Source organism: Nicotiana tabacum, chromosome 6, assembly GCF_000715075.1.
Source record: "Nicotiana tabacum cultivar K326 chromosome 6, ASM71507v2, whole genome shotgun sequence".
In the NCBI taxonomy this organism is placed as follows: Eukaryota; Viridiplantae; Streptophyta; class Magnoliopsida; order Solanales; family Solanaceae; genus Nicotiana; species Nicotiana tabacum.
The window spans coordinates 141,719,381-141,745,999 of NC_134085.1; the positions used below are offsets into that span (position 1 = coordinate 141,719,381).

Sequence of the window (26,619 nt, forward strand, 5' to 3'; positions counted from 1 at the left end):
GTATGCTGATGCAGACTATGCAGGTTATCTTGTCGACAGAAAAAGCACTTCTGGAATGGCTCACTTCTTAGGTTCATGTCTTATCTCTTGGGGGTACAAGGAAGCAGAATTCAGTGGCTCTTTCAACAGCTGAAGCTGAATATGTAGCTGCAGCATCCTGTTGTGCTCAGCTTCTATGGATCAAGCAACAACTGGATGACTTTGGGGTATGAGAGTGTGCCCCTTCTATGTGACAACACCAGTGCACTCAACATGGCCAAGAATCCAGTTTAACATAAAAGGACAAAAAATATTGATGTGAGGTATCATTTTCTGAGAGGCAATGTGGAGAAAAGGTTGATATATATGAAGTTCTGCAGCACAGAAGATCAAATTGCAGACATTTTCACCAAGGCACTAAGTAGGGAACAGTTTGAAAGAAACAGAGTAAAGTTGGGACTGTTGAAGCCAAATTAAGAACCTGATTCCTCTTTGGCTGGCTCTTACCCCTAAGAAATAACTGGCTCAAACTATTTTCTGGCCATGTCTAACTCACTTCAATACCGTTGCAGGTAAAAATGCATGATGAGCATAGAGGCGATAGATGCAGTGCATGAATGATAAAAGAGGATTGATTCTTTTCCAAAAAAAAGGGGAACAAAGAAAAAAAAATCTAGAACCAGGTTCTTGTACTAAAGGTTAGTAGTTCTGTGCATCCTTTTAATACACGTCTTAAAAAGGGTACAAAATACAACTGCCATGTCATCAAATTTTCAGATCCTGCTGTCACGTCCCTTTATTTTAAAACGTTCCATCTCCCTCTGAAATATTGCAATTCTCCATGCCCAACCGCCATTTCAGAACCGGTACATATTCCTCTCTCTTCATAATTATCCTCTCCTTTTAAAAACACTCTCTTATACTCTTCTTCACCATACGTCCTACACTAGAATCACCCAAAGCATAGGATCGTCACACCACTTCTTTCAATAGCTGAGAAAACTTCCGATCTTTCTGCCTCAGTTGTAACTACCACTAACACATCTATGGAACCTTTCATTTTCACTGAGCCTTCCCCACCCTCTATCACTCCTGCTGTTGTAGTCACACCTTCCCCAGTTTCCCAAGCTCTTCCCAACTCAGAAACCCTTGAAACTACTGTTCTGTTCTCCCCATCGTCTGTTGTTCCCACCAATCAAACCCTAAGTGGAGAACAAGGTCAAAATACTGAATTCAAAAAGGGTTCTGCTATCGTTGCCACCGATTCCTTGGTTGTGGAAGCACCAGTTGAAGAAGATAAAGATGTTGTAACTGTGTTTGTAGTATCCGCTGATGGGGTATTGCATGAAATTACATCCTAGAAAAATGAGACACACAGTGTGGAGGAAGAAAGGGCCATTGTGGCTGCTGAAGGAGATGCAGTAGCAGATACTACTAGGGCATCACATGAGGAACCTGATCCCTCTACGGAGGACCCAGGTTAGGGATCTCATCCCCAGGACAGTGTTGTTCCTTCATTCGATGTTGTGCCTCTGGAAATTCAAGCACCTGAAATGAGATCCGGTGATGAAGAAGACCTAGATAATGTGGCTCTTGATGCATTCATAAGTAAGTGAAGGGTTGTGTCCACCTCTGAGTCTGAAATCAAACGACCTACTACCAGGCTTCAAGTCAAAGTGGCCAATGACTCTTCTCTCTAAAAGAGCAAGAAAAGTAGTAAGAAGAAAAGAAGAAAGTTGGTGAAGGATGGTATACCTGTAAGTGATGAAGCGATCCCTGTAGTCGAGGTGGAAGAAGGAACCCCTGAGTAACCTGGTTCACTTGTTAGCTGTCCTCGAAAAAGTCAAAGCCTGTTTCAATAGAGAAAGGGTCAACATCTAAGTCTAAGATGAAGGAGGTAGTGAGTGAGTTTTCCATGTCTGATGAGGATGTACTAGTCAAGTCCAAGGGAAAAGGCTAATTCAGTGGAGAGAAGTTTAGGAAATGCAAGTCTGAATCTGTTGAAGAACGTAGTTCTGTCAAGAAAATGAGAAGTGAAATCAGCCCTGGCTTTGAGCGCTTGAGGCATCAAAAGGTTCTGCTGGGTTGTACGTTTGACCCAGCAACCTCTAAGATGGCTAGAATGCGCCAAATTCTGGAAATGGTAGAGTTTCAATGTTGGGTGCATTTATTTTACATTGATGCACCTAAGGTGTATAAGGAGGAGGTACAAAGTTTCTTCGCTAGTCTCTTTCCAGTTGATACTGACTATGTTTGTGCCTTGGTCAATAGGATTGACATCGTCTTTGATGTAAAAATGCTTGGAGAAATCTTAAAAGTTCCTACAGTTGGTGTGTCGAGTGTAAGAGATGTATGTCAGTATAACTTCAGAAATGCAGTGGTAAAAGACAATCCAAACCAGAAAGGGGACCAGATCCATAAGAAAGCCCTACTTCCGGTTCACCAGCTGCTGTTCGAATTGGTTAACAAAGTCCTATTGCCTCGATCTGAAAGGAGGTCAGTGACTTCTAAGTCTGACCTATTCCTAATGGAGCAACTGGACGGTTTCAATCTTGTGAGTTTGCCTGCTATTATGATTGAACACATGCAAAAGGTTGACACCTTCAAGGACGGTAATCATGGCCTTCCCTTGGATTCTTGCTTACCCCAATGTTCAAATTCTTTAAAGTCCCACTGGGAATGGGTAAAGTGGGGACTCGAAAGCAGACCTTCTCACAGACAACTTTAGAAGAGTGTGAGTGTGTGGAAAAGTATATGGGGGGTAGGAAGTACATCAACCGTTTCTCAGCTTATCAATGCCCAGAACAGTGCAACCAAGGAAATTCGTCGGTTGAAGGCCAGGAATGTTATCCTGGAAGGTCAGCAAGCCCGAGGGGTTCCCATATCGAATGATGAAGTGGCTCGTTTGACACAGGAGAATGTTGATCTCAGGGCGCAAGTAGAGAACCTGAAAGTAAAACTGCTCAATAAGCAAAAGTCGGTAAACGCCCGAATAGACCTCGTTCTCCAGACACTTGCTGCAGCTACCAAGCCTTTTACTCCTAGTGCCCCCTAAGTACCCCTTCAGTGACCAGTTTTCTGGATATGTTTCTTATGTTTTTGTTTCTTTGTTGATGGTTTGGCGGATGTTTTTTTGTTTTCTTTTTTTTTTTATGGTTGGGATGAAACACTACTGCTCCTGTTAACAAGTCCAATGTTGCCTCTTCCTTTTTTTTAAAAGGCAGAGGCATATTAAATCGTTATTAATATAAATCCTCTTTTTATTATGTCAGTACTCTCTCTCTCTCTGTGTTCTATTCTCTATCATGATTGTGTGCACATATGTGGCATGAGTTAGCTTAGCTGGACTTCTTTGTGCTGTTGTTCTTTTTAATAATTCCAAAAGGAGGAAAATAGGACTTAGGGGGAAACACATGGGGGAAATGGTTCTTACTGCTCTGACCATGTAAACTATTGTTACAATAAAGCATAGTCTCAGGAGGAATTCCCTGCACTTTAAAACTGGTTCTTATTGCCCAAATTCCACCCTATAAATGTTAAGTTTGTCATCATCAAAAAGGGGGAAATTGATAGACTTTAAATACTCTTGCCTTATGTTTTGATGATCTAACAAACTTATTGTTAAGAACCAGACAGGGAACCTGACCTACTTGGACTGCTGCAAGCTTTAACGGATTCTAGCTAAAGGTGAACTGCTACAACTTCAGGAGCTAGGAACCCATATAAGGAACTAATGTTCTTGTGGTTTCCTCATAGCAATACAAAGTCAATTGGACACGACTGGAAATGAAGTGACTGACGGCACTGTTTCTGCCGCATTGCACTGTCCTCTTACTCATTCTCTAACCAAACAAAGTACTCACATCATTTCAAGTGATGTGATCAAGATGTACCCACAATGAGCTTTAAACAAAACATCATTGGAAGGTTTCTGTTTCTCATTCAAGCATCTTGCAAAAACAGAAGAAATCAATCCTCACAAGCTTGAAGAACAAGGTTGAACGCGACTACGGACCAGTTCCTAAAAGATAGCATGTTGTTGTCCTAGATGAGTTGTAACCTTGTTGTTGTACTTTTTGTATCTCCTAAACTGCTTACCTAGAAGCGTTTAATTAGGAATCCTCTTGAAAATCCGTAAACTCCTTGAGTTTATGTTGTGACTAGATTTAGTCATAAGGAAAAGTCTTTGTAATTGTAGAGTTACAAAGTGGTTTGTGGTGAGAGCATCACAAGTTAGAAAAGGCTTTTGTAACTAGGAAGTTGCAAAGTGGCTTGTGGTAAGAGTACCACAAGTTAGTTGAGTAAATCCTTTGCAATAGGAATTATTGTAAAGTGACTTGTAATAGGTAGATTACAAGTTAGTGAAGTTAAAAGCCTACAAGAGTAGGCCGTGGTTTTTTGATCTCCTTGTGTGGGATTTTTCCACGTAGAAATCCTCTGCCTTATTTGCATACTGTTTTATTAGCATTCTCAGCAGAATCTTATAGAGGACCAGGTACTCTAAAGTTTGGTGGACCCATACAAACTAACATTAAATGAATGTGCACGCTTGGTGCTATAATACTTAGCATCATCTGTATGAATCTCATATTAGACAAAGTAGACAACAACGAAATATAACAAGCATAGATAAAGAAAATAATCTTAAGCTTCAACCTGGATTCAAAAATCGTGTTCTTCAAACTTCAAATGCAAAAGCCTAATTGGAGCATATGAAAGGAAAAAAACACATGAACTACTAATTGTTAAAGTTACAAACTCATCAAAATTATCGAATAAAGACAACATATAGAAAGATACAAATCTTATTATTACAATATTACTATTTAATAAGAGAGGCCTTTCACTATTTTGAATAGATACATTAAAATAAAATTAAAAAAAATAGCAGATTTAGAAATAGGCAAAGTTTTCCTAAAGAAGATTATCAGGCACTTTATGAACATCACAAGTCTTAAAAGCGGATTCAAAAAAGAGAAATGTATGAAAATCCACCAAAAGTCACAGACTATATAAAAATAAATCGTCAAACATACATGTGCAAATCAGATACTATTAAGATATTTATGTATAAAATTCAACTAATAAATATCCAAGAACAGAAAAGAAAGATATATCCATCAAAATCCCTGTAGTATTAACAGACAAAATGAAGATAAACTTACCCAAATTGATTCATTTTAAATCCACAATTTTTTCGTTGCCCGTGCAGGATGAATATCATTGCCAAGAACTGGGAACATAATTGGTCAATTGATGGTAATAGAGACGACAAAGATGTGCAAGAGTAGAACTACCAAAATAAACCTCCAAAAAATAAATACTATTGAGTATACTGGAAGAAAATAAGAAGTATAGACAGCTATAATTCTAACTCATCTTACATGTTCAAGAAGTTAGTTAAGTTAGTTGAAAATCAGTTACAGAGATGCACTTAGTAGCAGTGCTCTTAGAGCTGTCGTGGATATTTGATTCTCTATATATACATGCAACTATACTCAAAAATCAATCAATGGAGCAAATTCACTTTAGTCTCACTCAATCATATCTCAGTTTCTCTCCCTCCCTCCCTTTCTTCTTCTTCTTCTTCAATCTTCATTCTTCTTGTTATCAGCTCTAAATCTTGCTGTGAGCAAGGTGTATGCTTGAATTTCTACATGGTATCGGAGCAGTAGAATCCAATTACTTTTGCAAAATCTACAGTTCTTGAAATTTTCCAATTCTTTCAAAATCTTTCTTCAATTCTTAAGAGTTCTGAGAATCTGCATTCTAGAAATTCATATCAAATCAAGTGTTGTTGGTTAATTCTATTCTGAAAAACGGTTCAATCTTTGAGACATGACAATCGATAATTCCGAAAATCTGGAATTAGAACTGAAACCACACCACCTGTGATTCAAGTTGATGCAAATGGAACGCAGTCTACACCATGAATCATACCAGTCATGGATCATAATCATCCCGTGTATATGCATTTAACAGATGTGAGTGGCATTTCCCTTATCTCTTTACAATTAACTGGATCGGACAATTACTCTCTATGGAGCAAATATATGAGAAAAGCTTTATTAGGAAGTAACAAGTTGGGATATATTGATGGTTCTTGGATAAAAGAAAACTTTAGGGAGGAATTCTGGTACCAGCGGGAAAGGTGTAATGTCATAGTCCAATCTTGAATAATGAATACTGTCTCTAGTAATCTGTTGGGAGGAATGGTATATATTGATAGCGCTCAAGATGTTTGGGAAGATCTGAAAGAAAGGTTCAATAAGGTGGATGGATCAAGATCTTTCAGTCTACATCAAGAAATTGTAAGACTAACCCAAGGAACAGCTTCTGTAGCAACTTACTTCACAAAGTTGAAAGAGTTGTGGGTTGAATTAGAGGCTTTAGTGCCACCACCTGGATGTAAATGTGATAAGTCAAGGAAATTTGTTGCCTATCTCCAACGACAAAAATTGTACCAATTTTTAATGGAGTTGAATGATAACTATCTACAAGCTAGGAGTCGAATTCTTCTTATGACACTACTACCTTTAGTGAATCAAGTGTATACTATGATAGTCAGTGATGAATCACAAAAGGCTATGGGGGCAGTATCTAACTCAATTGGTATATTGGGTACTATGCACAGCCTTGATCCCACTGCCATGTATTCTAAAACAGGATATCAAAACCAGAAGTTCAAAAAAACCAACAATCTATATTGTGATCACTACAAAATGAGAAATCACACTAGAGAATTGCTATAAACTGAAAGAATATCCTCAAGAGTCTAAGTTCAAAAGGAAAGGAGGATCAGGAGGGTCACTGCTGCTTACAATGTGTTCTCAAAAGAAGCAAATGAACAGCTAACACGGCTGGATAATCAAGGAAACCATAAAGAAAGCATTGTTTGCTACACAGACACTCCTACACAAATGGCTCAAATGAACCAGTTCCCGGGGCAAATAACTCAAACTGGAGCATGTACCTTCACTCAGACTCAATATGAACAGATTGTATAACCGCTGAATCAAAACCATCAACAAAGTACAAATTCCAACACTGGCTCTTCAGCCAATGTAGCAGGTAAAGAAACAGGTATTAGTAGCAGTAAGGCCATGTTAGTATCCAAAATTTTTAGCGATTGGATCATTTACACTGGTGCCACAAACCACATGATGTTTGATATCAACATGCTAAATAAAGCCTTTTTGTTAAAAAGTACAAACACAAAAAATGTGCAGTTACCAAATGGTGAGGTATCACAAGTAGCTCATATCGGTTCAAGCACAATTTCTGATAACAGTACTCTAACTAATGTGTTCTTAGTGCCTCAATTCAAATATAATATTATGTCAGTGTCACAGGTAATAAAACAATTGAATTGTGTAGCTGTTTTCTATCCTAACTTCTATGTGTTTCAGGATCTTTGCAATGGCAAGGTGAAGGATATTGGTAAGGAGTGTGATGGTTTATACCTCCTATTAAATAATTCAACTGGAAAACTTGGAGAAACAGGCTTAAATGTGCATCAAGCTATTGTTGTCAGTGCAAAAGAAATAAAACTATGGCATATAAGATTTGGCCATGTAGCTAGTACGACTTTAGACAAAATTCTACCTGCTAACAGTCAGATTATAGTAGAAACTCTCAACAAATGTAGCATATGTCCATGTGCAAAATAGTGTAGGCTACCTTTTCCTACTAGCTTAAGTAGAAGCACTGCTAAGTTTGATCTTGTTCATATGGATGTATGGGGACCTTATAAAGTTCAAACTTTTGATGGGAGCAGATACTTTCTAACCATAGTAGATGATTACACTAGAATGACATGGGTTTACTTGCTAAAATTAAAATCTGATGCCAGTACTGTCATTCCATTCTTTCTAAAATATGTCCAAACTCAATTCAATATTATGGCTAAAGTTGTTAGATCAGACAATAGTACTGAGTTCCTTAATGAAGTTTGTAATAATATATTCAACAATTAGGAATAATACACCAAAGGTCTTGTGCCTATACACCTCAGTAAAATGGCTTAGCAGAAAGAAAATACAGGCATGTTCTAGAAATAACAAGAGAAATTAGATTTCAAGCAAACATTCCTCTGAAATTTTGGGGATATTAAGTTCAAACTGCTGTATATTTGATTAATAGATTGACATCATCTATGATTAAAATGTCTTCTTATGAAAAAATGTACAGCAAAAAACCTTCTCTTAACCATTTAAGAGTAATGAGATGTCTATGTTATGCTAAGAACATTGCTGAAACTGATAAGCTTCAGCCAAGAACAAGAACAACTATCCTAATGGGATACTCAGAGGTACAAAAAGCTATATACTATATGATTTAATGACAAGTGTTTCTTTGTCAACAGGGATGTTAGTTTCAGAGAAGATGAAAATGGAATACTACTCAGATTCCAATATTTACCAACATTATGTCAGAAATGTCACAAGGAGATGAACACAATACACAAGTTCTGGAACTACAAACTCCTAGCTGTTATCAGGGGTCGAGCAGTAACAATGAGCCAGCACAATAACAACAAACTACCACTTCACCAGTACCTTTAGTCCAGATTACTCCAGAAACACAACCTAACTCACAGTCTCAGACTAATATAGACACATAAACTATGTTACAGATCACCAGGGCATCAACAATTCAACAACTGCCTACTCAGTTTGGGTCAAGATCAAAACCAAGAGTGGAACCTACCAGAAAATCTATAAGAACTTCAAGGCCACCTATATGGAAAAAGGACCTCATATCACTCAACTTACACAACAAATCCAACTATCCAATCTTAGACTTCATTTCTTATGACCAGATCTCACCAAAATACAGTGCCTTTTTTTAGCTTTTTCGTCTATCACAGAACCTCAATCCTATACTGAGGCAGCTCAGGATCCAGCATGGATTGAAGCTATTCAAGCAGAGATTAATGCTCTGCAAGAAAATAATACATGGGAGATAGTAAGTCTACCAGAAGGAAAGAAGCCAATTGGCTGCAAGTGTATATACAAGGTCAAATACAAGGCAACAGGTGAAGCAGAAAGACTTAAAGCAAGATTAGTAGCAAAAGGCTATAGTCAACAAGAAGGTATAGACTACCAGGAAAATTTCTCTCCTGTAGTCAAGATGGTAATAGTCAGAACAATTTTATCTATAGCAGCTGCAAAAAGTTGGCATATACACCAAATGGATGTATATAATGCCTTCCTACAAGGAGACCTTACCGATGAGATTTACATAGAACTGCCACAGAGATTTTAGATTCAGGGGGAGACTAAAGTGTGTAGACTCATAAAATTCCTCTATGGATTAAAGCAGGCACCAAGGTAATGGAATGCAAAGTTGACAGAAACTCTCTTGAGTTTCCAGTTCACTCAGAGTTAATTTGATTATTCTCTATTCATTAAGAGAACAGACAAAGGCACTACATTCTTATCTATATTTATGACATGCTGATAACAGGTGACAGGTTGGACCTCATAGAAGATACCAAAAATGCACTACAGAAGGCCTTCAAGATGAAAGATTTGGGTGAATTAAAATACTTTCTAAGGATTGAATTTGCAATATCAGAAAAAGGAATCTCATTGCATCAAAGAAAATATGCATTAGAACTAGTATCTGAACTTGGACTCTCAACTGCAAAGCCAATAGGTACACCTATGGACAACAACCTAAAACTCACAACTAGGGAATATGATGAACATCTCTCAACAGCTTCACTCGCAGGGGATGAAGTCTTATCTGACCAAGGACCATATCAAAGACTTAATGGAAAACTACTATATATCACAGTCACAAGGCCTGACATAGCTTTCAGTGTGCAGAACCTAAGTCAATATCTGTAGCAACCAAAAAGGTCACACATGAAAGCAGCTCAAAGAATAGTCAAGTATATCAAGAATGAGCATGGACTAGGTGTACTTCTATCCAATAAACCACAAGATAAAATTACAGCATTTTGTGATGCTGACTGGGCAGCATGTCCACAAACAAGAAAATCTATCACTGGTTTTCTAGTGAAGATTGGGGAGTCAACTGTGTCTTAGAAATCAAAGAAGCAAACCACAATTTCAAGAAGCTCTACTGAATTTGAATACAGGAGCATGGCCTCAGCAGTAGCAGAATTGACATGGTTATTAGGAATGCTTAATGAAATTGGTTTCAAGTTTGAACTTCTTGTAACTATTTACAGTAACAGCAAAGCTGTAATTCAAATCGCAGTTAATCCAGTCTTCTATGAAAGAACAAAACATATTGAGATAGATTGTCATTTCATAAGAGAGAAAATACAACAGGGACTTGTGAAGACAGAATACATCAACACCACTGAACAGCGAGTTGACATACTTACAAAAGGATTAAATAAAATTCAACACATGTATCTGAGGTCCAAGCTAGGATTACTTGACATCTTTACTCCACCTAGCTTGGGGGGGGGGAGGTATTGAGTATACTGGAAGAAAATAAGAAGCATAGCCAGCTATAATTCTAACTCATCTTACATGTTCAAGAAGTTAATTAAGTTAGTTACACGATTGCAGTTAGTAGCAGTGCTCTTAGAGTTGCTGTGGATCTTTGATTCTCTATATATACATGTAACTATACTCAAAAATCAATCAATGGAGAAAATTCACTTTAGTGACACTCGATCATATCTTTGTTTCTCTCCCTCCCTCCCTTCGTTCTTTTTCTTGTTTCTCTTACTGTTACATTCTTCAATCTTCATTCTTCTTGTTATCATCTCCAAATCTTACTATGAGCAATGTGTATGGTTGAATTTCTACAAATGCATTAGATTCACTCTCTAAGTTGTAAAACGCGAGGAAATTAGTGAAATTAGAAGACCATCCGGTGGTATTCGAGAAGCAACATTAATACTGAGTTAGAAAAGAAACAGACGTAAAGTTGTAGTAGAGAAAAGAAGTTAGCAACCTGGGGTTTGATAATGAAAGGGGAAGAAGATGAATTTTCAAAGTACACATGTTTGCAAATGAAATACACGTGTTTATGAGAGAAAATGCCACAATTTAATCACCAATGAGAGAAATTCAAGTTTACCGTACAATTCACAGTACAATTTGTACAACTTTCAGATGCAGTGTTCGTACGCTTTGTTCACTTATATATATATATTAAAAAATCTCAACGAAGCAGTGGCCCGTGACACCGTTTGGGTCCATGTAAATCCGCCCTTGAATCATCTTACTTCATTTGAATCATCCCATATTTTAATTAGAAACTCATTTTGAGTATTCTTGTAATAGAGAGTTTTGTTATATTCCATAAAGTTAGTATTGGGAAACACTTTGAGTGAACCTTTTCTTTATGAGTGATTGTAGCGAGGTTATTCTCTTGGGATAGATTTGGGATAATTAGAGTTTCATTATACCCGTTGTTATAGTGAAATTGCTCTTCTCCGCTTGTGGGCGTAGATCACCCTAACCGAACCACATTAAATTATGTGCCTTCTTTATCTTCTTTAATTACCGGTGTTATCAACTTGCATTGCCGTTGTTATTGTTATTATAATGTTGTTTGGCTAAATTTTGCACTACCTGGATTCTCGATCCTAACGTCTCGTCAATATGAAATTGTCACAAGAAGAAATTCTTGTTCTTCATAAACAAATCCATGTTACGAAATGAGACAACAAGAAAATAATTTAAATACGCAAGGAAAGATTATGAAAAGATTTGGAGAATTGGAGGTAAAAATAAGGATCGACTAAAAAGAAAAGTGTGACACATAGAATGCAACATGTGAAGTAATAAACAAATAATCATAGGAAATTTCATTTATGAATCATGGTGATCTAGGTTGGCAATGGAGGCAAATCCAACATATATATAATAATCTTGCTTGTTCAAAACATTTAAAAATTTGGATATTCAGGGAGTTATAGTTTAGATATGTTTGTAATTCTGGCTTCTTAGTCAAAGCTTACAATCATTGTTGAATTTCTACGAATGGTCCTGTCAGAAAAATTCAGCTCTTCAGATATCCGGAAGGAAAAAATAAATAAGGAAACTGCGATCTTCGTTTAAACAATATTCAAATCAAAATACATGTATAAACATAGAGAATATATTCCATCCGACAGCTTATGCATGGAGCAAAAAATGTCAAATATGAACGAGATCAAGTGTCAAATATGATTTACGTAGATGTCCATATTTCAACCGTGGTAGAATTAAATTTATCATTTATAAGCTGCTCGTTGAGTTCAAGGTGGTACAGAAGAATCTAATCTATTTTCAATTACTATATAAATCTCCTCGTATGCACACATTGGTTGCTAGGTTGACTTACAGCAATTATGATAGTCTCTTAACACTATGAACTATTTTGATTTGACTCAAATGTCGTAAGGCAAGCCGAATTCCTGCACTCCCAACTCCTAAGTCACTCGATTTTCACTTCACTCATCCAGGACATATTCAAGCATCAAAAAGATGAACTCCCATGGTGTATTTTAACTATACCGGTGCAACAGAAACACTCATCCACAGTTACGCGGGAATACTTTAATTTCAGGATTGCTGGGTTTGACTTGGTTTCGAACTGCAAATAACTTTTAACATAAACTCGCTACATAAAAGCACACGCTTGTGCATATATATCTTAGCATGAGCACTGCACGTCTATATTGTAAGAGCTTTTTGTTTCCGTCACAACTACACTCTATGATAGTAAACAACGCTGCATACTCCACACACTACACTTCCGGCACCTCCCTTCCTCTGGCACGACAATATGTCACTCACCTGAAGGTGGAGTCATTTACCAACTTGGTTTAAAACTGAGGTTAGCGATACACATCCAACCACTTCGAAACACTAGTAAGTAGTCATTCATCAAATCATCTTTCTGTGAGAGGTAATATGCCAAATCATAAGGGATGCATGGAAATCCTTCAATGGCTCCATGCAGCCAGGTCGTACTTAAAGTAGAACTACCAAGTTTTTTTTAACCTTTTAACTACGTTTCACAGTAAAGTTTATCCAGACAATACCTCTACAGAAAAGGAGAAAGCAGACGCACAAACGCAGACACCTTAAATACAACAGTTAAACAGGATGACGGGGAAAAACAATGCAAAGAAATGAATGAAAAAATGACAGCCCCTGTGATGCTATCGTCAGCAACTTGCACCGGCATCATTGAAGCAGCCTTCCACCAGGAAAAGGCAGATGCAGCATCAACAAATTCTTCAACCTTGCTGGCTCCCCTCTGGTTCAACCTTCTTGTGGTGAAACTTCACCACTATGCAGGTAATATTGTCAGCACTACCCCGAGTAAATGCAGTTTCTGTTAGCTTCCTAGCAGCTGCTTCTGGTTCTTCTTCTGCTTGTGCAAGTGAAATAGCATCCTAAAGGAAGACAAAAATCAGCAACTAAATGAAAAAACACTGATATCAAAGGAGATCACCCACAAAAGAGAAGCCAGTCTAGAAGTTCAGGCTTTGAGTTCTCACAACAATTACAGAAATCTGTCAGAATGCTGTGACATAGCCTAAAAATCTTCAAGTTACCACCGAAAGAAGGCCACGAAGACTGGAAACAGCGCGATTCCGAGGGGCAAAAAGATATGGAACGAAAGAAAGAGCAAGCAAGCGTGCCTACACGCACAGGATTTACCTCATTTGGTACAACATCCCAGAGCCCATCGCTGGCAAGCACGAGTAGTTCTAATTCCTCATCAATCTCTTGATCCTGAAACATATAGAGAGATGATAAATGACTATGATAAATATCAAATGCCTTCAAGGCTCCAACACTTTAGTTTCATAAGTAAATTCGTCCAACTTAGCATCCCTTTCCAACTATCCCTTTCCAACTCTTTAGTTTCATAAGTAAATCCGTCCAACTTAGCAGCCCTTCTCCCCTCTATCCTCCCATAAACCAATTGGTCTAGTTGTTTTATTCCTTAAAAGTACACCATTCTTGGTACTAAATTCTTGACAGGCCAACTTCACTAAGACTTAGACTGTTAAAAAGGGCGTGTGACGGATACTAGCCCTGGCAACTGAAAAAAGATTCCGAAGATGTGGAAATGACAATTTTTATTAACTGTTCATTAGGAAGCTGCTGCTTCTGTAGCCCCAAAAAAAAAGGAAATTGAAGATTTTCCGCACGAGCGAAGTAATCAAGTCCTCTTTGAATAGAAATATAATAAAATTAAAACATCTATCTATTTTAGCCAAATAAGGCAAGAAATTATGATGCATAACTCATACACACAGGGCTTTAGCGAAGATGACGGCGCTAGATAAATTGTTCATGAAGTGCAAGTGTTGGGCATAAGTCACATACATTTCCCAGTTATCTCAACTCTTAACAATCCCTTGGAGCACATGCACTGACCTGCACCTCATATAGGCTACAATCCATGCCAGTGCATGAAACCTTAAAATATTGCAGTACAGTAACTGCTGGCAGGTAGGCTGTAGGTCTTGCCAGATGGGACAGGGCATCCTACTAATCCAATTGCCCAGCAAGTATATTCTTTTTTGGTTGGGTGAGGGAGCAAAGTATCGCAAGTCCTCCAGCCACTATGACTTTCATTTTTACACATCTAAAGAAGCAAAAAAATAAATAGATAATAGATAAATCTACCTGAATCTCAGGTTCAGCCACAACAAATTGCTTCAACATACGGTTGCCAAAAGCACGTGACATTGCTAATACACCACCAACTCTCCAGGTACCTGATAATACAGAAACAGAAAGCATAAATGGTGTTTAACGCAGAGATTATACAAAAGCTCATGCAACAAATATGACAGCAGCAAGGGTCCACTCACCAAATAAGACGTTCATTAAATGTGAGAACATTAGTTTAATCCAGCAGTAAATACGGTTTTCCAAGAAAACAAATAGTTCGTTAGATGGATGCAAGTGGACATTACCCCACATGCAAAACATCAATTTCAAGATGGAAGTGTAGCATGCACACGTGCAACCATATTTTAATACAAGTATAAGCGTAACTTGATTCCCACATGACCTATACCACTCTGCCCAATCTACCACTAACAGAAAGGTAAGAATAAACTGGAGGATTACCGAATAATTCAAGTCAAACTTTATGACAACAATGAAGTCTCCTCCCGCTAGCTTCTTTATTCCAATAAAACAAATAGTTAGTTAGATGCATGCAAGTGGACATCCACATAGGCAAGGCATCTATTTCCAGATGGACACCTGCTCCACTCCCACGCACTAAACATCTCATAGTTGTAGCATGCACACATGCAACAACATTTTAACAAAATTATAAGAGTAACTTGATTCCATGACGACCATGGGCAAAGCTACACTATGGTAAGGGTGGTCAATTCGATGGAAAATTACACTGCATATATAGGTAAAATATTTGGTTTTAGAGGTATATAACAAATATTGAACACCCTTTGTCAGAAATTTTTATTACTTTTTTCAAGTTTGAACACCCTGCGGAAAATTCCTGGCTTTGCCACTGATGACGGCCTATAACACTCTACCCAATCTACCACCTAAAGAATGGTACGACGAAACTAGAGAACTACCGAAAAACTCAAGCCAAACTTTATGACAACAGTGAAGTCTCCTTCCTTTAGCTTCTTTCTTCCATTCTCCATGGTTTGGAGACATTTTAAACCTCTACAATTACATCCATGTAGCCTAAAAATCTTCCCTTTCACAACTGTCTGCACCACAATGAATTACATCAATGCAAAACAAATGGAGGACATGCAAGTTGAGTCTTTGTATCAGATGACTAATTGATGACAAAACACATTCTCTTAAAGCATCAGAAAATTCACTACGATGGTCCATTTCTGACGGGACAACCCACAAGTTGAAACTATCAATTAACAGGCAAGCAACCCAAATGAGCAATGCCTTATAGGCAGAGAAAATTGCTTACCAGCCCACATCACAACACCTCCGGCACTTTCAATTCTCTTCCTCTCATCAGTTCGATTGGGCTTATGATCCTCAGAAAGAGCAATTGCTGTCAAGCATGAAACTAAATTAATTGTCTAGCCAAGATGCTAGTTGTCTCAAGATTTTAGGCTACAAAATGACAAGAGAGTGACGATAAGCTATTAACTATAACATATGAGAGAAATATTACCATATAAAATAGAGCATAAGGCATAAGAAAATAACAGAACTTCAGGACCATGGAGGATACCAATTATTTATTGCTTCAATTTCCAGCTATGCTATCACTTCCACTTTTGTATACCACAAAACGGGAAAAACCTACGTAATTGTACTAACTTACTTAGTTGTTATCTGGTTTTACATGGTAATGCCTGCTTTAAAGGAAATGAAATTTCGCGTTTATAGAAATCACATGATCTAGCGAGTCCGCCAGTATCACATTTTTACATGAAGTAGAGATACCTATACAATTAAAAAGGGATCATTCCTCACCCCTGGTGGCTGCTGAAACTATTTCTATTATCAAATTCCAGAACTTTTTAAGCTGTTAACAATCTGATGTTACCTTTTCCGCCCTTCGATATTATAGTCCGTGAATCTCCAACATTGGCAACATAGAGATGGTTACCAACTAGAACTGCTGTTGAAGCAGTGGAACCATCATCTCGGAAGGTATCTTTTTCAGAATCTAAGAAGTCCATGTCTGTTTGTTGATATGTTTCACCTGCAATATGATGAAAGTAGTCCACAAACTTAATGTCATGAGCAAAATAGAGTCGCACACCCCTTTGTCCCAGTGTGATAATCATGAATTGGACACACAGCTACAACTTCAGAAGTAATAGAATTCAAAGAGAGAGAGACAGAAGACACCCACCCACACACACACACACACAGAGAGAGAGAGAGAGAAAGAAAAGTTTCTAAGTTTCAGTATGCTTGAACTGATGTGCTGCTCAAGTAATTTGCCCTTGTCATTTTCATGTGCGATACATTTTAGATGTTATGACAGCATAAATATGTCAAACTTAGATATATCAGCTTCAATGCACAGATAGCACATTTCGAGCCCACTGAGAAAGTACAAAAGTGGAGATTCATATTATCCATCCGTAGGACAACAGATATGAACTCTATATGTCAGCTTCAATGGACGGATCGCACATTTCGAGCCTACTGAGAGAGTACAAAAGTGGAGATTCATATAATGCATCCGTAGGACAACAGATAGGAACTCACTTATGGCCAACTTGGCGTTCGTTGGGAACTCTGGATGTTTCATTAGATTCTCAAAGAGATGTTTCTTCAGAAACTCAGCTGCTCGGGAACCACCATGGCCTGCAGTAACATGACATAATGATTAAAAAAGAGCAATGCTTATTCTACCTAGTCTGCAGAAATGTAAGAATTTAACAGTCAACCTCAGAAAAGACCAAAGTTGTCACACGCTCATAAAATATTTGAGACTAATATAGAAATACAGTTTTTAGATTAGAAAACTGTTCAGCTAGCTGCCAAGTAAGAGAAATCAAATAGCTGAAACTAAATGGAAAATAAATTTCAGAAACCCCACTTGGAGATCATTATTAGTCTTTCGCTGAGGACCGCCTCTCTCTAAAGCCCCCACTGGGAAAAAAATTAAAGCAGTTAGATCGAAGGATATGTGATTTTAGAAAGGAGTACAAAACTCTCCCTAGTTTGAGGTTCTACCAATTCCATTCCAGTAGAGCATCCCTCTATTTTGAACAGTAGGTAGCCTTTGCATTTCAACCGGAGTTAGATGTTGGTTTAGTATTTGTATGGTTTTATTTTGGAAGACAATAAGATCTTACATATGGATTTTCATTTGTTATGGAAGAATAAGTTCTGAGTGTTAAAATAAGTGTTTTCGGGAAAACAACCTTCTGGCTAGTTTTTTGTTTTCCGGAAAACAAAACAGCTCTGTCCCGCACAATAAAAACAATAGCTTTTGGTTTTCAAAAATAAAACTGCTTTCAGGAAAATAACTAAACAACAGACCCTTAGATTCACCAGTTCATGCAAACAATAGCTCACCGACCCGTATTCATGCAAAACACTAAGCTACTAATATAAAGACGAGGCATAGCAAATACAAGCTTCAAGCCAGAAGATTCGCAATGATTGACTTATTGGTCATTATGTAAATCCTAAATCACATTCCAAGCTGAAGGATGATCGGCAAGTTCTAACCATCAAATATCCCAAATAAGCTAACTGTTTGTCCATCAACTTTGGAAGTTTTAATGTCATAAAAATCCTCCATGGTGGCTCTTTTCCCTCTAAAGCTTGAATAACCACAACTCAGTCTTCCATCTTCACTGCCAAGCGGGAATGGACAAAAATAAGTATGAGCAATTTTTACAAAGAATTTTGACAACAAGTATGAGTTACTCATAGCAAAATACAAATGAACATCTATTATACATGTAGAGTAAACATGGTGATAAAAATGAAACATGTATCTTGTCAACTCACAACGAACAACATATATAATTTCATCACAGCATATAACACTTACTTAGTCAATCTCAAAACCTTTATCAACATCATCCCTTTGTATGGCAAGGGTAAAGAAGCAAATGAATGAGAAAAAGTTCACTCTCCGAAGAAAATATCACCAATACTACAAGCAGTTAAACACTCTACTTTTCCACCAAATTAGGAGTTAAAATAGAACATACGAAAGCTTGCCATTTTTAGAAGTGAAGATCACAAATTCTCTATCACCAAGGAAATCTTATAGGAGTAATAGTTTTGAACGGTTTTCTGCATATGATATCCCTAAGCTCTTTTCGTTGATTTTGTCACAATATTCTGCTAGAAATTAAAAATTTTGTACATCTCAAAAAACATAGCCCACAGGGCTGAAAAATTAACATGTAAACCATCTGTTCTTCCATCAATAAGTAGAATATTGATGTTGCAAGCCTGTTAAACATTAGTATCATGCATCTGTACTCAGGAGGAGTAAGTTGTGAGACAAAGCTATCGACTACGACAAAGAAAAGGCAAACAAGGGAGCAGCTTTTTGAATGATCTAGTCGAGGAAACTGTTGAAAGTAAGAGTAATATTAAACTTCAGAATATCAACTCTCCATACTCACCCATACCCTGTGCTAACTTCTTTTATTTTTTTGGCATGAAGTGCTAAGTCGTAAAACACGAGTTATGTTAAGGGACACTAATTTTTCGACAAGGGCTGCACATTTGTCCCCTTAGACATCTGGATGATCAAGTCAAACATTGTGAGTATATGTCACAGTCACAAAGCTTCATGGAGCTTATCAGCACCGTGCAGTGCAAAGTATGCGCCTTACTACCTCAATAAGCCAGAAGAACGCCAAATGGAATCTACGAAGAATGCTATTTGTTTTGCATGACAAAGTCTATGGTCCATGAATGCTCCATCAGGTAAAACTATAATTGGTTATCTTGCAACAATACATATCTCAAGGATATAATATTACAATATTATATCTGCTAAAATGAATCACCTCTTCCATCCTCCGCTAGCGAAACCACCATTATTATCATCCTTCTCCGGTGAAACATCAACGACAGGTCCTCCTTTAGCAGTTGCTCCAGTATCCACCATCATCGTTCTCCTTGCTGTATATACACTATTCCAAGAATAACTTATGCTACGAGTTGCATTCAAACTTTTAATGAGTTTGATAAATTGCCTTTGCACAATGTGTGTATCAATATGTGCTGCTTGAAAAAACACAAATCTTACGCAGCTATTGCATAACATCTAAATTTGAATTTGCCGCATTAACTGCCGGAACTTGAACCTGAGAAGAAAAAACACCAGCACCTACGATCATCAGATAATCCGTTAAACAACTTTAATAACAAAAAAAAAATAACAATTCCTCAAAGGCTATTAATTACCGTTTCTATCACTTTAATTGCTAAACATTGTTTAAGCATTTAATGAAATTACAAGTAGAGAGAGAATTAAACAATTTCCCCATATTCTCAGTGAATTAAATACAGTTTAAAAAAATATACCGTCTCTACTTCAATTAATTCCTTCTTAAGAAGATCAGAAAGAGAAAAGAAAATAAAAAAATCATGATGGATCTGATCTTACAATCAAAAGAGTAGATTCCGTGAATCTCGAATACATAACTCGAACGGTAGATCCTATAAATCAGCCTTTATTCCACGATAAGGTAAAAAAAATTGAATATTAACAGATCGATCTGTGTAAAACATGCAGGTTCAGGTCTACAGAAATCGGAATCGAATGATGAAAAAAAAGCAAGCACAGAAGATCGTAGAATATCCGGAATCAGATTCACCGAATCAGCTCCAACTTTATTTTCGATCCACAAAATAAATATATAAAAAATAATAAAAAAATTAATCCGAAGATAAATTAAAGAGAGAGGGAGAGACAGAGAAGAATCGAAGCCTTTTTTAAGCTTTCTCAATCCAGAAAGCTGAAAAGGAAGAATCAGGAAACCCTAAAAATCTAGAGAAAAAGTAATATGATGATAATATGGAGAGAGGAGAGTAGTGTGTGTGTATGTGAAAATGAGTGAATGTGTTTGTTGTGAAGTGGCGGAGGAGAGAGAGAGAGAGGAACTCACTCAGATACGAGAGAGACGCCTGGCGTTTGAAGCTTGTCACCGAAGAGAGAATGGCAACGTGGCGTTCCACATGCATCCACTTTACATGCTTATAATCCTCTGTGCTTTGGACCCCACCATTTTATTGAAATGCCAGATCCAATAGATTTATTTCTCTTTCTTACTACTAAATAATTTTACATTTACGAGCTTACGTGGAGAGGATGCCATTGGGGTACTTCCATGCCTCGTTGTGTATACTGAAAATTTGGCCAAACTTTTACTATGTTTGATTTAGGATAAATGTATTATTTTATGTAAAATTGTAATATTACTAAAAAAAATATATGGGATAAAATTATTATACAAAATAGTTAGATAAATAATAAAATATGATTATTTAATAATAAAAAAGGGCAAGATGAGAGGAAAAAACAAGATAACAATGCCACCATATTAAATTTATCGTTCCATAAAGTAACATTTTTCGCCGTTACGTAACAACCGATTTAACGATACGATACAATAAAATTTAAGTAATAATCAAAACAAACATTGTATTTAAAGTAACAATACAATACGATCAGGGGCGGAGCCACCTTATCGGAAGCGGTGTCATCGGAAAGATTTATTAAATTGACATATATAAACATAGGCAAAATCAGATTATTTGTATAATCAGAAAGAGGTGACACCACCTAGACAGGGAAGGCTCGCTGGTTTGGCGGTCAATTGCTTCAAATTTGTAGTTGAGGTCGAGTTTGAACCTGTTTATGGCATTCTTATGTTTTATCATTTTCGAGATGTTACTTGTTAAAATATACTTTGTATTACCGATACTTGAATCATTGACCTATAACAAAATTAAGGAGCAACAAAAAAAAAAGACATATTTAGTACTATTTCATGAGAATGTTATTGATACATTTCAAAAAAAGGAAAACTAGCCGTACAGAGTTATAGTAATATTTTCGGATTTTGTGCCTTTTTAATATGATATTACTAAAGTAATAATTCATTTATTCACTTAATTCTTTGTCTACTTAAAAAAAAGACACTATTTACGAAAAATTCTGTCTAGGTCATTGAATACAATACAATATGTAACACCATCCAAACAGCTTGTTAAAATCAGTTATTTTAAAAAGTATTTCTAAAATACTTTTAGTAAAAATAATTTGTATTAGAACAAAAAAAAAAAGCAGCAACTAGTATTTGGCTTTTAAATATATATTTTTCTCAAAAGTAGGAGAAGATACTTTTTTTTTGCTTTTCAAAAATTACTTTTAGTTCTGCTCAAAAGTAATTTTTTCTTTCTAAAAACTTAACCAAACAACTTAAATTTGAAAAAAGAAAAACTAGCCAGAAAAGCGTGGCCAAACAAGCTATAATTTTACTGAAATCAAAATCACCCACGCCTGTGGTAAAATTGATAGATTCCCTTCATATTTACTTGGATGCTTTGATTTCGAGCCTAAAACTAAAGGTGTCTAACGGGCCGGGTCAGCCCGTTTTCGGACCGGCTCAGACCGGTTAAAATCGGAACCGGCCCGGACCGGTAGAAGGGGGCCAGGTGGGGCTGGTTATAGGGGTTGGGCGGTTTGCACCGTTCACTTTTGAACCACCGGTTAACCGAACCGGTCAAACCCGGCAATGAACAGTATTCTCCATCCGGTTAACCGGCCCAGACCGGTTTAACGGTAACAATTTTTTTTTAAACATGGGCTCAGATTTCTTACCGTTGGCAATGGTCCATTTCACAATATGGTCGTTGCCCAACGGCTGAATTGCACAAATAGCCCATTTTTGGGGTTTTTTAAAAAAAAAACAACAAATTAACCCCCCTCGAAAAACTATAAATACCCCCCCCCTTCCTCATTTCTTCACTCATCTCTCAATCTCAATTCTCATATTCTCTCATTCTTCAATCTTCATCTATTAAAGTGCAATCAACTATTTGGCTCTTTTTTTTTTGGAATTTAATTTATTGTAGTATTTATTATTTGAAGTTTGAACAGTTGAACTTCAAAATTGGAACAATTGACGTTTCTTCATGGTAACATTGGAGTTGCGAAATCATCAAGTGCTCGATGTATTGTCGAATTCGGTGCACTCCCTCCAACTCTTTCTCTCGTTTACTATTTTATTTGCATATTTATTTGTTTCTAGTAGTTAAATTTTTACAATATGTTTAATGCTGCAAAAAGAGTTTGTAACAAGGTTACTAATCGGAAAAATAAAAAAAGAGGTAGTAGTTCAGCTTCAGCATCTTGTAGTAATTTAAATACTTCTCCAAATATTCCTGAAACATTACCTAATAATAATATAGATTATGAACAATTCCAGGAAGATTTTGGTATAGAAGATAATGAATTAGAAATGGAAGATGAGATACCACTTACACCTATTAGTGTTGGAACTGGTAGCAAGGGTGGTGGTCGTAGTGCTAGTAGTAGACCACTTGTGGCCCCGACTAGTAATCTTAGAAAAAGAAGTAAAATTTGGAAATTTTTTGAAGACTTGCCGAATAGTGATAGAGTTAAATGCAAACTTTGTAATGATACTTTTAAACATAAGACTGGAGGACAATTAGGGGGGACTGGGACACTTAGTAGACATATGAGAATTGAGCATCCTATAGAATGGGGATCTAATGGAGATGGAAATCAATCAACTCTAAACCCTACTGCTAGAGGTCTTGTGAAATATGATAAAATGAAGGATCGTAATGAGTTAGCAAAAATGATTGCTTTGGGTTGTCTACCTTTTTCTTTTGCTTCTTCATCATATCTTATTATGTATATTCAAATGATTTACAATCCTTTATTTAAAGGTATCCCTAGAAGTACTTGTAGATCTGATATCTTTAGACTTCATGGACAATATCAAACATACATACGTTATTTGTTTAGCCACCTTCCTTGTAGAGTTTCTCTAACTTCTGATATTGGCCATGCTTTTAATGGAAATGATTATTTGACAATTACATGTCATTGGACAGATGATACTACTTGTATGCAAAAACGTATTATCGCTTTTAAATATGATGAAGATCAGAGTCATATTGCTGCGTTTATAAGTAGTACTATTTGTGAAGTTATTGAATTTTATAATCTCAAGTAAAAAGTATTGTGTATGTCTTTTGATAATGCTTCTAACAATAATGCCGCAATTTCAATGTTAAAACTGCATTGAAACCACCTCTTAATGAAAGTTTTTCATGTTATGTGTGCATGCCATGTTTATAATTTAATTGTTAAAAGTGACCTTGATTTATTTTCAACTGAGATTACTCATGTTAGACGAGTAGTTGGTGTTATTCAAGGAAATAATAGATAATCTAGAATAAAGGAATTTAAGAATAAGTGTATCCAGTATAACCTTAAACCCAGATTCATGCCAGACGAAATTGTTACTAGATGGAATTATACATATATATTTTTAAAATGTTGCTACAAATATAGATTCCCAAAAACTGGAGTTGCTAATGTGCATTGTACTAATCCAAATTGTATGTTAACAACTACTACTTGGGAGGTCATTAATGATGTTGTTAAATTTTATACAGCTACTGTTGAGTTTTCTTAAGCATATTATCTTACTGTTACTATGGCTTTAGTACATATAGCTGAAATTTCTTTTCTACTCTTTGAATTTAAGAAGAAAGATAAATATAGGGATGTTGTTGAAAAAATACAAGCAAAATTCAAAAAATATTTCTTTTCAATTCCTCCGATTTACTTAATTGGTGCTGTTTTAAATCCTTCTATTAAGATGTCTCATTGTCACCAATTAATGAATGTTTTATATACTTATATGGAGATTGGACCAACTGAAACCCCAGGTTTATATACTTGTATGAACAAGCTAAATGACTATTTACAACAATTATATAATTATTATGCAAATGTAATTGATGTAGGCAATGTTAATCCCACTATGCATTGTACCACTTCTGCTACTGTGGATGATGAAGAGGGCCTTGATAGTTTTAATATTTTTTCTACATTTTCTAACGCTCAAACCAATAGCAGGAACATTGATGAACTTCAATTCTACTTGCAGAAGCAAAAAAAGCCTCGCACAAAGAAATTTTCACCGTTGGGATGGTGGCATGAGAATGGAAAGCAATTTCCTGTTCTTTTCACTATGGCTCGGGACGTGCTGAATGTGTCAATTTCAACTGTTGCATCAGAGAGTGCATTTAGCCAAGCAAGACAACAACTTGGAGACACCCGTCACTCATTGGGAAGCTATACTTTGGAAGTTTTAGTATGTTTCAGAGATTGGATTAGATCGGAACGAAGAAATCAAGGACGTGAAGATGTTGATAGCATAGAAGACGAGGAACTTGGAGATATATTAACACATGATAACCCATCCGAATTTAACACTTCAGAAGAAGGTCACTCAGTTCATATTGATTATGAAGAACTTACTAAGGCAATGCAAAACCTTTGAATTTACTCTTTTTTGGTAATTTACTTGTTGTTAAATGTAAACCTTTCAAATTGTAAGTTTGAATTTTGAAATAAATGTAGCACTTGCAATTTATAAGTGCAATTTTTTCTCATCTTCCTTGTATTTTTTATATTTTTACTTTATATTAATATAACTTACAATAGTTATATTAAAAAACCCGACTCGGCCCGGCCCCATGAACCCGTAACCCTTACGGTTCAATTTTTACCCGTTGAACCCGGTATGCCCCAACCCATAACCGGCCGGGACCATAACCCGTACGGGTACTAAATTTCCCTACCCAGCCCGCCCGGTCCACCCGTTAAACATCGACATTCATTTATTCATTGTTTTTCTATTATTTTGCACAAAGTTGGACAGCTCTGTTAACAAATGTTGACTGCAAAATTGCAGGCAACTCCAAAGAATTTAAAATTTGCACGAGTAGTTGTGTTATTCCTTGCATTATGGATTCGGAAGTCATCACATTTTATGAAAAGTGATTATGGCCTCAATGTTGAGATTTCAGCCAACATTTTGAAAGTGATTATCGTGTTCCTCACCTTAATGTTGTAGGGAAAATAAGTCAGGTTGAACTGAAAAATGATTATTTTCAAGTGATTTGTTCCTCACCTTAGTTGCGTTAGTATTTGCTCTGTTGTTCTTTTTATATTCCAAAACGTCTATCCAATCGAAGTTGAGCTAGCCTGAGGATTATACTGAAGCCTGAAAGTCTGTTCAAGCTTTAGTGGATTGTTTTATCTCATAGAAACTTCAACCGGGTCAATCTGCTAATTGTCAAGTTGCTCAGCCTCCATGCTTGAAAATTTTGGTGGTGGTGTCACGATCCATCTCGCTTATAGTTTAGCTTGAGTTCCCATTGTTTACATGTACCTTCAACTAGATGTCTTTTCTTTAGTTTACAGTTTACCTAAAATTACATAATTGCAGTCAACTTCAAAGAATTTAATTTTGTGACTATTCAAAAGCAACATAACGCCTCCTTGCCTGAGTCAAAGTTCTTAGAGCATTATGTGCTGCCTTTCAAGGATGAAATGCCTGAGGTCTATGATGTATACATAAAAAATAGGAGTTGAGAAAATTACTTTCTGACTAAGCTGCAGGCAGACTATAGAGAATGTTCGTCAAGATTTTCTACTTTCTTAGTAATGTAGAACTTTATTGCTACTCACATTTCATTGTTGTGTATTCTCCTTTTCAAATCATGATAATTTCTGGTATATGGAGAAGGAAAACAGTGGGGAATTTCTCATGTTTTCCTTGTTCTATACTGTCAATTGTATGAGTCCATATCTTAATTAATGAGGACAATATGCCTTTTCTTTTCTTCTTTGTTGGTTGACTCATTTGATAGTAGTAGTCCTGTATTGCAACTAACTTTAAGCTTCTCTATGCGTTTGTCCGTGTTTCTTTGACTAGAGGGAGGTGGACTGAGGTCTTCACTTGTTCAATATACGAGGGAGAGTAGCTTCTCTCAATTTGGTCTACTATATTATTCAAATAAATAAAGAAGTTGACCTTTGGATTGCAGTTTTGAAACAAATTCATCTGAATTGGCTGTTTTATGGTGAGACACAAAAATATGAGACGAAACAAGCTGGAAAAAAAAGACGGAAAAA

The 26,619-nt window shown here is 36.5% G+C and overlaps 2 protein-coding genes across 7 annotated transcripts; one reads left to right on the top strand and one right to left on the bottom strand.

The window, feature by feature from the left end:
* Nucleotides 1-6,158: 6,158 nt before the first annotated feature.
* Nucleotides 6,159-10,034, top strand: LOC142182080 (uncharacterized). The gene is made up of 8 exons (XM_075256003.1): nt 6,159-6,575; nt 7,209-7,331; nt 7,389-7,534; nt 8,170-8,290; nt 8,345-8,348; nt 8,831-9,073; nt 9,448-9,722; nt 9,834-10,034. The coding sequence occupies exons 1-8, from the start codon at nt 6,159-6,161 to the stop codon at nt 10,032-10,034; spliced, it is 1,530 nt and encodes a 509-aa protein (XP_075112104.1).
* Nucleotides 10,035-12,831: 2,797 nt separating this feature from the next.
* Nucleotides 12,832-20,664, bottom strand: LOC107831691 (putative protein phosphatase 2C 76). 6 transcript variants are annotated; one of them, XM_016659475.2, is made up of 10 exons: nt 20,540-20,610; nt 20,038-20,102; nt 19,436-19,735; nt 18,132-18,259; nt 17,160-17,258; nt 16,486-16,644; nt 15,898-15,984; nt 14,604-14,695; nt 13,626-13,700; nt 12,832-13,357 (listed from the first exon to the last, which is right to left on the bottom strand). In XM_016659475.2, the coding sequence occupies exons 3-10, from the start codon at nt 19,693-19,695 to the stop codon at nt 13,199-13,201; spliced, it is 1,059 nt and encodes a 352-aa protein (XP_016514961.1). In that variant the 5' UTR covers nt 19,696-19,735; nt 20,038-20,102; nt 20,540-20,610; the 3' UTR covers nt 12,832-13,198. The 6 variants fall into 6 exon arrangements, with proteins under 6 accessions (XP_016514961.1, XP_016514965.1, XP_016514964.1 ...); XM_016659479.2 differs by lacking the exon at nt 20,038-20,102 and having other exon boundaries at nt 19,436-19,561; nt 19,678-19,735; nt 20,540-20,583; XM_016659478.2 differs by lacking the exon at nt 20,540-20,610 and having other exon boundaries at nt 19,436-19,561; nt 19,678-19,735; nt 20,038-20,176.
* Between the last annotated feature and the right edge of the window lie 5,955 nt (nt 20,665-26,619).

What these genes read in the sequence shown, in the direction of transcription:
- LOC142182080 (XM_075256003.1), top strand. Translation starts at nt 6,159, where the DNA reads ATGAATACTGTCTCTAGTAATCTGTTGGGAGGAATGGTATATATTGAT. An exon ending in CACAAAAGGCTATGGGGGCA is followed by an intron (nt 6,576 to 7,208) that starts GTATCTAACTCA and finishes AAAAATGTGCAG; the next exon opens with TTACCAAATGGTGAGGTATC. An exon ending in CTTCACTCGCAGGGGATGAA is followed by an intron (nt 9,723 to 9,833) that starts GTCTTATCTGAC and finishes CAATATCTGTAG; the next exon opens with CAACCAAAAAGGTCACACAT.
- LOC107831691 (XM_016659473.2), bottom strand. Translation starts at nt 19,695, where the DNA reads ATGTTATGCAATAGCTGCGTAAGATTTGTGTTTTTTCAAGCAGCACAT. An exon ending in GCTAGCGGAGGATGGAAGAG is followed by an intron (nt 18,260 to 19,435) that starts GTGATTCATTTT and finishes CCCGCTTGGCAG; the next exon opens with TGAAGATGGAAGACTGAGTT. An exon ending in GAACGCCAAGTTGGCCATAA is followed by an intron (nt 16,645 to 17,159) that starts GTGAGTTCCTAT and finishes ATCATATTGCAG; the next exon opens with GTGAAACATATCAACAAACA.